Here is a 13,847-nt window from a genome sequence, read left to right on the forward strand (position 1 = left end):
TACACACACTGACAACCATCACAAATTGTTTTATTTACAAGTAATCACACGTGCACACCTCCCACAAGCACAACTAGACTGTCCAACATTACAATTCAATGAAATATCATCAGACATAATTTCAGTCCTTGTCCAACAGTGTACATGTATTTTGGTCTGGTTGGTGGGGGTTTGGGGAGGGTTGTGATTTTGAACTTGTGGAATTGCAGAGAGGGTTTGTTATTTTGAACTTGTGTGGTTTGGGAAGGGTTGTGATTTTGAATTTGTGAAGGTTTGGCAAACGGTTGTGAAGGTTTGATGGTTGGATAAACTGTAAGATATGGTTGTTGATGGAGTTCCTATTATCTAGACCCCACACTTTTAGCATATCCTAGATTTTATGAGCACCACCAACACAACAGTATTTCACAGTCTCATGGTTGGATGGACCGCTCAAATCATATTATTTTGTTTCTCACCATGAGAAAGGGGTAGTTAATGGCGAGGTGCAAAATTTCATGGATGAAAGTGAATACTGTTTGGACTGCAGTAATGTTGGTAAGGTGTAAAAAAACAATGAGAATTATAGGGAAGGTTATTGATTTTGTGATCAATGGACTGATTATACAGGACAGTTGTTAGAACTGTGGTATCACACAGAATCAGTCAGGAAGAGTTTCACGGTCTGTACTCATCCTGGTAAAAGGTCTTGCTAATGTTATGTGCCATTCTTAGTGTCAAATAATAGCCAGATTATATTATGTAAAGTCTGTTGAAAATGAAATAAACCTTCCTCTGTATTCAGTAAAATATCAATGAATATAAGATTTTATACTTGAAAGTGCACCTTTTGTTCTTTTTATTTATAGCTAGTTAACACGAATTTTCAGGTTGTGACAAATCCCGGATTCAACTATTTCTTTCTGTTTATTTTGAGAATAAGAATAATGATACAACAAGAAGTGGAAATGCTCATGTTATCACTCAATTAGTACATTTCTTAGATTTATTAAGTTGTGTCACTTTAACCTCAAAACATAATTTCAGGTTCTGACTTTTAGCATCACATGACTTACCAGGATAAGTACAGTAAATATTGTGTACTGCCCACAATGAAAAACCCAGGGATGGGTTTCTCCTATGTATACTGCCCTCAATGATAAAACTGGGATGGGTTCTTTGGTTCCTCTGCGTGTATGCTCCCCTCAATTAAAACACTGATGGTACAGTTATATACTGCCCTCAACGACATGCTGGGATAGGTTCTTACAGATTTGTTTCTATTTCCATGTACGTTTATGATTGTGTTTAGCCATGAAACAAAACTTAGAGAGAATCCATGAGCAACAACTACTTGAGGTGCAGACTCATATGAGAGCAAGTAGTGTTGCCTTGGAAACAGAACTAGCAGAACTGAAAGAGGAATATGCAGAGAGAGAACAAAAGTACTTAGAAGAACTGGACGTCTTGAAAGCAAAGGTGGATGAAGTTGATAGAGATGAACATGAGGCCTTGTTGGAAGAAGTGGAGGCTTTGAGACAAGAACTACCCAAGCAAAAGAAGAAGGCAGAACTAGAGCACTCACAGGAAGTGGAGAAAATCAGAACTTATTTTGAACTTAAATTGGAAGAAAATGAAAGACACTGGTCTGAGGAAGTGGAGAGGTTACAAGCCAGATATGAAGAGAGTGAGAGGGAGAGACATACAAGTGGTTCAGAGATGGAAGAAAGTTTTGAAATATCTGCTTTGACTAGACCACAGCAATATACTACATTGACTCAGATATCTATATCTGATGCAGAGAGCACACCACCGAGGTCTCCACCAAAAGAGTCTGAAATGGAGGAACAGTTCAGACAAGTTACAGAATCCAACCTAAGGGACAAGTACAGGAATGATCTAGAGAAAATGAAACGAGAGCTGGAGAGTGAACATTCAGCTGAGGTCGATAGGGTACGATCGTCCATGGAATTGAAAGCAGCATGGGAAATGAAAGCAGCGAAAGATGAAATTAATGATAGACATTCCAAGGAATTATCCAGGCAACAGATTGCACATCTTGAAGAACTTGATAAGATGGAAGAAAAAATGAGGGAGAACAATACCAAGGAGATCACAAGACTTAGACTTGAATGTGCTACTGATGCTGCTAGGCAGGTAGAAAAGGAGATCGAAAACGTCAAGAGTGAAATGGAGTTTGCTAAAAAAGAAGAGCTCCTGCAAATACAAGAAGAGCTAGTACATGAATTCAGAATGGAAAAAGAAGCACTTCAAGCTGAATTTAAAATACAGAAACAGATTGAAGCAAAGAGAATCAAAGCCCAATGTGAACAAGAACATGAGGAAAGGATTGAACAACTAAACATAAAATTGGATGAGAAACTCCTAGAAGAAGTATCACATATTAGAGCAGAGCTGGCAATTGAGAATGCACAGCAGGTACAAATCATGAAAATGCAGCTAGATATGGACAAGGCAAGGGAATTTGAAAGTAAATCACAACAGCTGATTCAGTCAGTAGAAGAAAAGATGTTTACTGAGATGGAGGAAAACTTAGAAAAACTTAGAAGGGAGCTTGAACAGAAGGCAGGTGATGAAAAAGAGAAACTTAGTAATGAACTTCAAGGTAAACATAACAAGGAGATGAGAAATCTCGAAGAACTACTTGATGCTGAAAAAGAGAAATATAACAAGCTCAAAGAGAGTTTAGAAACAGGGGAATCCCCTGAACTGCAAATAATGAGAGCAAATTTACAAGCGCAATACGATAGCCAAATAGAGCTACTTAAAAATACTATGACTCAGGAATTTGATGAACTTACCCAGACTATGCAAGATTCACAAGCCAAAGAAATGCACAGTTTACAAACCACTTTTGTCAAGGACCATCAAAATATGATGGACAAGTTTGTAGAAGATCAAGAAAAAGAAATCGCTGCTATGAAAGACGTTCACGAAAGAGAAATTATGCATGGCAGAGAGGCACTTAAATTACAACATCAAAATGAAATTGAGATGCTCAAAGGTTTGCATAACAGAGAAATAGAAAATCTTAAAGTTGAACTTGTACAGACGCTGAACAAAGAAAAGGAAAAACTGGAAGTGGAAAAGATTGAAGAACTTGAAAAGTTACGGTCAGCTGTCGATGCTGGGGAGCTGTACAAACATGAGATTGAAAATCTTAAAGTACAACACATAAAAGAACTTGAATTCCAACAAGAGAAGGTGCGAGAAGAATTAATCGCATCCCACATGGAGAAGTTCCGAGCCATGACGGATGAACTTGAAGCTGCCCACCGACATGACCTTGAAGCTGCTAAGATAACACTCAGAGAAGCCCTTGATGTTGAACATGCAGAGCAGATTCAAGATCTACAACAGAAGCTTGATGAAAATGATTCTGAAAGTCTGAAGGCTTTTCTGGAAAAACACGACAAAGAAATAGCAGAGTTAAGTAAAACATACACAGAGCAAGTTAAAAAGGAAGTAGAGAATGTGAAAGTGAAGTATGAAGATCAACTTCAGGCCATTAATATGGATACACAGAGAGAGATTGATGCAGCAAGATCAGATCTTGAGGAAGTCCATCGACAAGAAATCATTGATCTTCAGAAAAAAATGCAGGAAGATCATGCCATTGACTTAGAAATGTTGGAAAAAGGCAAGAAAGAGGAGATGGAAACAATGAAGAAAAAACACAAAGATGAAATTGAACACTTGAAGGTTGAATTCGAAGAGAAATTGAAACAGACAGTGGAGGAAATTGAAGCAGAGTATGAAAGACTGAAACAAGAAGATGTAGCTGTGCTCAGACAATCACTACAGGCTGAATATGATCAGGTCAAAGGTAAGAATTTGCATGAACAGCTGTTGCCACCTGTAGTAGTAGACCAAGGTGATGATATTAACCAATCACCAACTGTGAAAAAACAGTTTTCCATGTTTGTTTGTTTGTTTGTTTTAGTAATTATTGGGTATGATATTGTTTTGTCACTCTTTATCTCAAAGTGTTGTAGTAAAGTTTCAGACTTTTTGAATGTGTACTTAACTTTGTATTGTATTGTTATGTTGAGATCTTTGTATGTTTTGTTATGTTTATTGTCAATATCGTGATAGCCCTACCAGACCCATGTTGCAGTCATTCATTGCATAGTGGGGACAAGGACTGCCAGTGTTTAATGTTGTGTAATACTTTCCATGGTCTGGTTTTAACTATTAACCTGTAATTTCCTAGATTCTAACCTGCATACTCCTACATGCCTTGGTTACCCCTACATGCCCACAGGTGCCTAAATATATATACCCCTACACCCTGCCAATATTGCATAATGCATTTAACATTTACCCAGTTAGTGCTGACATTCCTCCCCATGTACCTGGGAAAGTATAGACCATATCTTTGTACAGTATTCTTGTAAGTGTCACATTGTTCACTCATAATGTTACAATCCCTGAACACATTTCCCTCCACATATTTCCCCACATGTTTATAAATGCATTGATCTCTCCGTACATACCCAAAACTACATGTATATCACCTGCAAATGCCTATCAATCTTACCTAGCATAACCGTATACATCTGCACACCAGTAAAATCCCCACCAGCATATCTGTAACTTTGAACGTTACTCCCCTCATACACATACATATATACTTGATGTGTATCTTTCCCTGCTCATTGTACTATACCTTTGTGCAAAATCCCACATCTTTCCCAAAAACAAATAGTTTATGTTTTAGAGAGCTCCCCAACCCTGGCATTGTCACAGCTTACACCTTGATACTAGAATGCTACATGTAACTTTTAACACATAACCCAGTGATCATATTACTAGAGCATCAGTTCTCATCATATGAGTTGTTAGTGTCTCTATAGCAGTTGTTCTTTTTTTAGAGTGTATGATGGCACTTTAGTGTGGGGTTCAAGTGATGTTCAAGCTACCACTATTTAGATGAATTGTGTTTTTTAAATTATGTATCACCTCAATAAAAAAAGCATAACGCAACTGCCAAGTACTTTGACCACTTATGTTTGAGATATTGAACACCACACACTGTAATTCCAGATACATGCCAGATTGTGGTCAGAGACTACACCACATTGATCATTACCTGTCTCCCCACTGGAAAGTGCCATCACAAGTCAAAACAACAGCCACTAGAGGGCGCTACTTAACATTTTGAAAAGTTTCAAAAGTACTTATTTATTATAATAATGATTCTAATGTTTGCATGTTGTATACTTATCTACATTAGTAGTAATATTTTCATGAGCATTTTGTCAAACAATCATAAACTATTTATTCAGTGGTTCACTAAGAAATAATTTGGGTTTGGTTAAAAGTTTCAGTCCATGGTAAAGAGTGCTCTCAAGGGTATAACATATCAGGTCCATGTTCATTACATTTTGCATGATCCATTGCTTCTGCCATTGTTTTGTATCTGTATGTGCATTTTTTCCATATTCTGTGAGTTTTATTGTTTTATGTATGTGTATATGTTAGTTTTCTGTTGTCAATGTATTAAAATTTTGTGTATTTTTAGACTCATGTTGTCGTTAATATAATTAATATATTTCATTACATTGCAATGAAAACATGAACCCTAATGGTTTTAAGGTTGAAATTAATCATATAAAAATGATGAATGCAACCAACATTAATCACATAATAAATGATGTACATGTATAATACAAATAATGCATGGTTTCAAATGTTGTTATGATGTCCAATATCTTGTAATGTACGTACTTATGTTTTTGCTTGAATCAAGGTTCATGTGTGTGTTGTCCAATTCATGTATAAATGTTTCACTTCATGTGTGCATGTACAGCTCTCCATTGCAACTTGCATATATCCGTTCATGCTATCCATTTTCCTATTCCTATGGTGAATTCACTGACAATGTTGTCGGTAATTATGGTTTCAGGAAGTAACTTGTTATTGTTTTACAGGTGAAATTGACACACTGAGTTCACAGAAACAGCAACAGTTAATTGCTGATTCAGAAGCAGCGTTTGAAAGTTTAGCCAAAGAACATGAAGCTGAGTTGAAACGAGTACAACAAGATAATGAAAACCTGCAAGTTCAACTACAGAATGAACGTGAAGAAGTAGAAAAGGTAAGCAGTTTATGGTTTGTGATGAATGCAATGTAGTCTATATACTCTATAAATGTGACTAGTTATTCCTGACGAAGGTCCTTTGTATAGGACTGAAATGTAGAAATAAAAGGTTTTAAATTCAACCTCATTGGGAGCAAGTTCTTATCATTTTATATCGAACTCATATCTATGTCCTCAAGTTCTAGTCTCCACATGAAGTGTGCATTCTCTATAGTTGGACTGATCTTGGTTTATTCAACAAACTCAAAACTAGTTATTGAGTGTTGCTGTAGAAAATATGTTTGTGAGTACATCTATATGTCCATATGTATGCCATATATATCAAATATTTGTTGGTCAGTTTTGTTCAAACCTGGCACAAAGGTGAGCTGATGACATAGAAGTATATGCACATGTCACTTTGTTTTGTGAGTGATTTTATCAATTTTACTGAATCACAATTTTCAAAAAACAAAACATTCACATATGTATCCCATAATATTGCCACTGACTATTTGATATGGAAACATCTCAGTATTGCTGACTTAGCAGTAATTTACTGTTTGAAGTATTATATATTTTATAGTAAGTGTAAACTAACTTGACAAATGTTATTCTCCATTTGTTAACAGCTGAGGGCAGACATCAGTAAGTTTGAGGACAGGTTGAAGAATGATGCTGAGAAATATGATACTATTATGAACAGGAGAGATAGAGAAACAGAGGAAGGTGATAATTTATTAGCAATGCTCAGGTCAGATCTGGAGAGACTTAACACAGAAAGGTAATTATGTCTCTATCACTCTGTCAAATGGATTCACCCAATTTACCCCTCAATATCAGTTAACTGAATCCATCCAATCCACCCCTCAATCTCAGATAATTATATTTATCCCTCTTAGTCAAATGGATTCACCCAATCCAGGATTTCTACTTTACTCATATCAGTTTGTAGTGTTTACATATTTACTTTTCACCAGGGAAGTTTGTTAGAATTTGATATTTTTTTTATCTAGGGATGCAATGCAGCGTACTAATGATCATCTCCTGAGAATATTGAGTGAATCAGCCCGAACTGCCATTTCAACAGAAGAGAAGATCAACAAAAAGTTAGCTGCCATGATGGAACAAGCTAGAGCTGCCATAGAGGGCGATGTTGTAGAGGGCGCTGTGTCATTAGAGAGAGAAAGTGGTGTTGGTTCCGATCGACCTGATGATGATGCTATGCAACAAAAGGCTGATGATACACCTAAAGGTAAATGTGAAATCTCAATATTTATCATTTTGTCCAATAGGGAAGACAAAATTTAAAAAAAGTTTTAAAAAAAGAAGAAACGTAAGCACTGAACTACTCATGAATTTTCTCCTATATAAAATTGTCTTTTGTTTTTTTTCATGGTTACAATATGATTGACTGCATTTGAACCCAAACTGAATAAGTTGAGTGAGGTTTTCTCTCACTTTATTTGATTGACATTGTTCATAAGTCCTCTGATATCAAGTAAAATTGAAGAAAATATTGGTTTCTTACTAGAACATAGTCACAGGAAAGTAATACAAATGTTATTTATATCATTTTGAAGTCATTTAGTAATGTTCAAAAAATAAATCAAAAATTGTTTGAAAAGATGAGATTTCCTTTGTGACTATGCTATCAATGGTTTTGAAAGTTAATAATGTGTATATGTGATGGATTGATGTACCCAAGTTTCCTTCTCACTTGACAGTGCTGTTCTTACATTTTCTGATCTGCTACTCTATGAACAGGGTTATAGCTAGTCAGACTGTTTAAAAACCTATAGGGGTTTAGTTTTGTTGAGACCATCCTTTTGTTCTGAGTTTATATGTGTTATCATTAATGTCTGGAGATTTGCTTTTGTCTGCTTTTAAAGTGGCTATATGGATGAGGGATTGGGTATTTATTTTGGATTTTTAATTTATAGAACTATTTTATCATGGTTTCCTACTTGAAAAATCAATGTGAAACAAAATATACCAAGTCCTTGTTTGTAACTCAATAAATTGTAAGAGACTGATAATTGTTTAAAATGTTTGTTATTTAATGTACAAAACAAGCTTTTTATCCATTTTTGTTTAGCTTTTTGTAATGTAATGATTTACAAACACAGATTTGGTTAATGTTGTTTTACATTCATTTCAAGTAGGAAGCCATGATAAAATTGTTTTATAAATTAAAACTCCAAAATAAATACCCAATCCGCATCCATATGGCCACTTTAAAATGAAAGATATGCATTTGGTGGGTAAATTCAAGTTAAATGTATTCAACCTCTGTGAACTTACAAAGTCAGTATTCAGTTTGGCATGATCTTACATGATGATATTATTCTATTGATAGGTGCTTCAGGTATTGGTGGTGCTAGTAGTGAGACAGAAGACAAGAGTACAGCCAGTGATGTAACTATACATGACACTAGTCTGGCATCTATCACAGATGAAGGTCTAGAACTATCACAGTTTACAGAGAGTATGTTTACTGGTCCTGACCTTGACATGGAGAGTGAAGAACTTGTATTAGGTAAGAGTATATGTGCAACCTTGAGTACTCAGACACAGGCATAGACACAGACACAGACACAGACACAGACACATACACAGACACAGACACAGACACAGACACATACACATACACAGACAAACATACACACAGGCACATGCACATGCACAGACACAGACACATACACAGACAAACATACACACAGGCACATGCACAGACACAGATGGACAAACATACACACAGGCACATACACAGACACAGACACAGACACAGACACAAACATACACAGACACACATCTACTCCCATAACCACCACCCACACAAACCTACCCATATACAATAATACACCTCCCACACACCTTCCCAAACACACAATCCCACACATCTCTACACACCTGCATCCGCATACACACATGCAAACACACCCACACATGCACAAATCTCCCTCCAATACACACCTACGCACACATTTTCCATACACACCTCCCCAATACACACTCACCATCCCATATCGTACATACACATATCCCTCCAATACATACCTCCCCCACTCACTTTCCCATACACACCTCCCCAATACACATTCACCATCCCATATCGTACATACACATATCCCTCCAATACACACCTCCCCCACTCACTTTCCCATACACACCTCCCCAATACACACTCACCATCCCATATGCTTACACACACATATTCACACAAACACAGACACATTTAGATGTGCACATGGATAAAGCTATATATAAATATGAGAATTTTTCACAGGGATATTTTGTTTGATATTCTCCTTGATTAATTACAGTCCATAGTAGTGTATGTCATTTAATTACATTGAAACCAGTCATGTTTAAATTAGCTAGTATATCTTACTTGCTGTACAGTTTACTTGAAACATGATTTTTGAATGGAAGGCAGTGTTAAATTTACACATTAAGTTCTTGATGTTGGTCTTTTGATTTCAGTAGTAATTTATCCACCCTTTTAAGAAATGGTATTGATAAAAAATAGAATTTAGTAGAATTTTCTTGAAAGCCTCTGTCTGTAAATTCTTGGAACCTCAGTAGAAATCAGAGCAACTTTGATCCAGTTCACCTACATAGAAGCCATGGAAAACATGCCAACCCAGAAACCTACATTTCACCATATAGTATCCATACCCTGTTGTTAGAATCCCAACAAATGAATGATATAGATGTGTTATCAATGGTGTTGTTTTTGTGTGTTTCTGTCATCAGGTACAGGAGTACGTTTACAGTCTGCTGTAGAGCAACTGCTGGAGATGATGGCTATGACAACACAGCAGGTAATTGTCAGATGTAAATGGCAGTCTGAATCTGAGTACTAATAAAACTAGACTTGAAGAACTCTAGAAGATAACACATTTCATATGACTAGCCCAATTAGGGCCTCAGAATATCTGCTTTTGCTTTCTGAAAAAAAGTTAACTTGTTATTAATTTTAGTACCTTATATTTACCTTATATAAATGAATTCAAGCATGTGATTAAAATGTTGACTTTGACTGTTTTCTGCATCTACAATAAAATTTTAGAATTTATAAATGTTGATACTGTGAATATGCATGATGTATAGAACAAAATTACTTTTTTCTCCATTTTTGAGAATTGTTCACAAATTTTACTAAATTTTAGAGTGGATTTGTAGTAGTTTGTTTCTTTAACTAAAAGATGGTAAAATTTAGGCTTACAGAAATCAAACGGACAAAATAATGAACAATAAAAATGTGAAATATAATGTCAAAAATTTTCAGGTTATAGGAATAAGGTAGATAAAATGGTACATGGTATTTATCACCACTGTCTTTTGAAAAAGTCAATTATCTGAGTTGCAGCCTTAATAAAATATTTCTCCATATGAGGATTTCATCTAAGTGTTTTTCTCTTCTTCCGTACGACAGCTTGAACAAGCTCAACGAACTCAACAGGAGCTCCTTGGTGCAGCCGCTGATAGCCAGGAGGAATTAAGTCAGCTGAGAGCCGTACACGAAGAATTATTAGAGAGACTTAGAGAACAAGTACGAGAAAAGGAAAGCCTTGAACTAGAAGCTCACAAAGCAGAAGGTGAGAATTTGTACATTTTTTGCTGATTTAAAAAGAAAAAGAAATGAGAGCTTACTTTAAAAAATAAGATTGAATAGTGGTTTGTGTCAAAATGTGGTGATATATGAAGCAAGAAAGATTCAAATCAAAAACAAAATGGATGCATAAGTCAGTGCTGTTTTTAGTATACGTTGTATTTTAACATAAAATATCTTCTCCAAAATTCTCCAAGTGTTTGCCGAGCCATGCACTTTTAGCTTGTTTATATTACTTAACCAAGAAATTGTAAAAGAGCAAACAGGTGAGAAAATGCAAAGAAGGAAATTTCAGAGCCAAATTTACAGTTATTATTTCAGTTACCATGGCAACTGTGTTTGATAACAGGACAAAATATTGTCAGGATATGAATTGAGGTACCTTGTTGTCCAGCCACCCAGGTTTTCAAATTTTGATTTAGAAATTCATCTTTGTTGAGATGTGTATAAAAGAGCAAGAAATTGACATAACTACTTCTGATTTCAGGGCATCATAGAAATGAAAAAACTCATCAAATACATGACTGACCAATTAGTTGATAATACACCAAATATCTTCAAACTGATAATGATCTCTAATAACCATGGTAACGTCATGCCTAGGTGATAATGCTTTGTATTAAGATGGTGATTGGCAGTTTTTCTGCTACGTAATAACCCCTTGTCTGTTTAGGCTGTACATACAGTTAATGGTGTTTTTTTCCGATTAGCAATATCCATACATGTACTCAATTTCAATTCAATTTTTTTTAAAATTATAATTAGTGATGGTAATAAAATAAATACAATACCGTTGAGCTCCCTAGGCTTTTTTTTATCAAACTTCTCTATAAAAGTTTTTAATTAGATATGTACAGCAAAGTGAATAAATGTGGCAAAATTTTAAAATTGATCATCTCTTTGTCAGAGGTACAGAACCAAAAAAAAAAAAGAAGCCGCCAGTGCCATTAGATTTATGGACAACATACATCATGAAAAACACTTGATAGGTTTACATACCTGGATAATATCTTTGAAACTAGGCATCAATATATTGATTGAATATACAGTAAAATGTTGCCAGCTTTGTCCAGTGTTTGTAGGGTTTCAAATAATTTGGCACCCCTCCAAAAAAAAAACCCTCATAAAGACATACATAGATAAATGATTAGTCTATTAAATGTAGAGACAATTAAATTGTAAAATAATCTCTTTTTTTCACTCAATGAAACCAGACAAAACATTATGAGATGTAGTTTAATGTCTGCAATTAAAAAAAACAAAAGAAAAAATTCCCCAAAAAAATTATTTTACGAGAATTGTAATGTTCAGATTTGTGTTTTGATGATATAATGAAATGTACTAAATAATCTATGTAATAGAAATAAGTTAGCAATATGTATATCATAGCGGATAAAATGGATGTAAATCTTACTACTTTGGGAATCATTTTCTAGGAACTGTAGGACTCAGGTTTCTGTTTTGATACATGTGTTGGAAACCTTTTCAATTTCATCACATGATCATGATACAAGAAATAGTATGAACTGGTTTCAATATAAATATATGTATCGTGGCATTTGACATTTTGGAAATATTATTATTATTATTATTATATATTTTATTATTAAATATACTTCAGACACAATTTTAAGCTAATGATACACAAACAATAATCACTACTAATAACTTCAAAATACAGTAATATGATTACTTAATATTTAACCCCTCTCTCCATCTCATTTTCAATATTTTGTTTTGTTAATTTTGTTAAGTATATCAATATAAGGTCTGTCTGTCTGTCTGTCTGTGTATATATATATATATATATATATATATATATATATATATATATATATATATATATATATATATATATATATATATATATATATATATATATATATATATATATATATATATATATATATATATATATATATATATATATATATATCATAATCTTTGGTATAATACTTAATATTCAATTAAACAAGATGAATAAAGTAAAAACCCTTTTTTGAGTTGACATGGAGTTGTTTATATATGAACCAAAACACTGTTTTCCAGTTAGGGTTTTGATATTATCATAGTTTGTGTATTCCAGAGTTTACAGCATATACAGTGTATTTCATACATATCTGATGTTTGTTTTGATGAAGGGAATAGTACCTCTCTGTTGAATCATTCTTGATATAGACTACCTTCTACATGTTTGACTATATACATTTTCCATTACGGTTTGACCTATAGCCATTTACTGTTTAATTTGTATGTGTGCTTCCAGAACACTTTCTATAGCATCATTCACTATTTTCCATGGTGATCAGCATGCCCCAGCTGCCCAATATGCATATCAATAGATCATGAATATTATTAAATGTGGGCTTAACTATTTTGCACTTAGAATGAGATCATTCCTGAATACTGCAAGCATGAAATTTTTGAAATGGATGAGGTGTAAATGGTTATACTTTGCTGCATTAATTAGGTTAAATTTTAATTAGTATCCTGACAGACAGGATGTTTATCAGATGTGATGAAACTATGGAAAATCTTGAAATTTCACTTCAATGAGTACAAAAGATTTGCTCAGTGCTTATCAGTGCTGTATGCTGCACACCCCTTACATGACAGTAGAAGGTTCTTCCCTGGAGAAGGTAAAAGAAGTGGAGTCCCACCCAGCTATACAGTATTCCCTCTTTGACTTATAGCAACAAAAAATATTATGCAACAAATCTGCACAAATTACTGCAGGTTGTATTAAATATGTACTCTTTTCCCCAGAAAAAATGCTTTGATGAGGTTCCCTGGACTGAGTATGCATGTGTATAATAGTAGTTGATTACGGGTGCCTTGTAATGATGTATGTAGTCTGATCATAGAGTGAAGCAATTTAGGACTGTTTGACGTCATAGGGCAGGTTTGCTAGGAATTGATCTAGACTAGGCTAGGCTAGGATTGCCCTCAATACTCATTCTTTGTGTTATTATGAGTATGACTGCAAACCCTGGCTATGCTTCTTATTAAAGCCTCCCATCTTTGTTTCTCTAGGTGAGTTTTAAATCATTTCTAGTTTTATTTATTATTGTTTGGACGCTGATATTCATTGCCCTTGTTTGCATAAATATGAATGTGCATAAATATTAACGCACTGTGAAATCAGAG

The 13,847-nt window shown here is 34.6% G+C and overlaps 1 protein-coding gene across 4 annotated transcripts in view; it reads left to right on the top strand.

Moving 5' to 3' along the window:
- Positions 1 to 13,847, top strand: part of LOC144433543 (uncharacterized) — a 105,800-nt gene that overhangs the window by 59,586 nt on the left and 32,367 nt on the right. For 3 of the 4 annotated variants that reach the window (XM_078121854.1, XM_078121855.1, XM_078121856.1), the window contains 6 exons: positions 5,934 to 6,100; positions 6,715 to 6,866; positions 7,099 to 7,337; positions 8,442 to 8,621; positions 9,842 to 9,909; positions 10,524 to 10,686. In XM_078121854.1, the coding sequence (XP_077977980.1) occupies positions 5,934 to 6,100; positions 6,715 to 6,866; positions 7,099 to 7,337; positions 8,442 to 8,621; positions 9,842 to 9,909; positions 10,524 to 10,686 (969 nt within the window). Of the gene's footprint in view, positions 1 to 1,291; positions 3,827 to 5,933; positions 6,101 to 6,714; positions 6,867 to 7,098; positions 7,344 to 8,441; positions 8,622 to 9,841; positions 9,910 to 10,523; positions 10,687 to 13,847 lie in introns of all 4 variants that reach the window. The other variant, XM_078121853.1, reaches the window with a different exon arrangement.

This window comes from Glandiceps talaboti, chromosome 4, assembly GCF_964340395.1.
Source record: "Glandiceps talaboti chromosome 4, keGlaTala1.1, whole genome shotgun sequence".
Lineage (NCBI taxonomy): Eukaryota > Metazoa > Hemichordata > Enteropneusta > Spengelidae > Glandiceps > Glandiceps talaboti.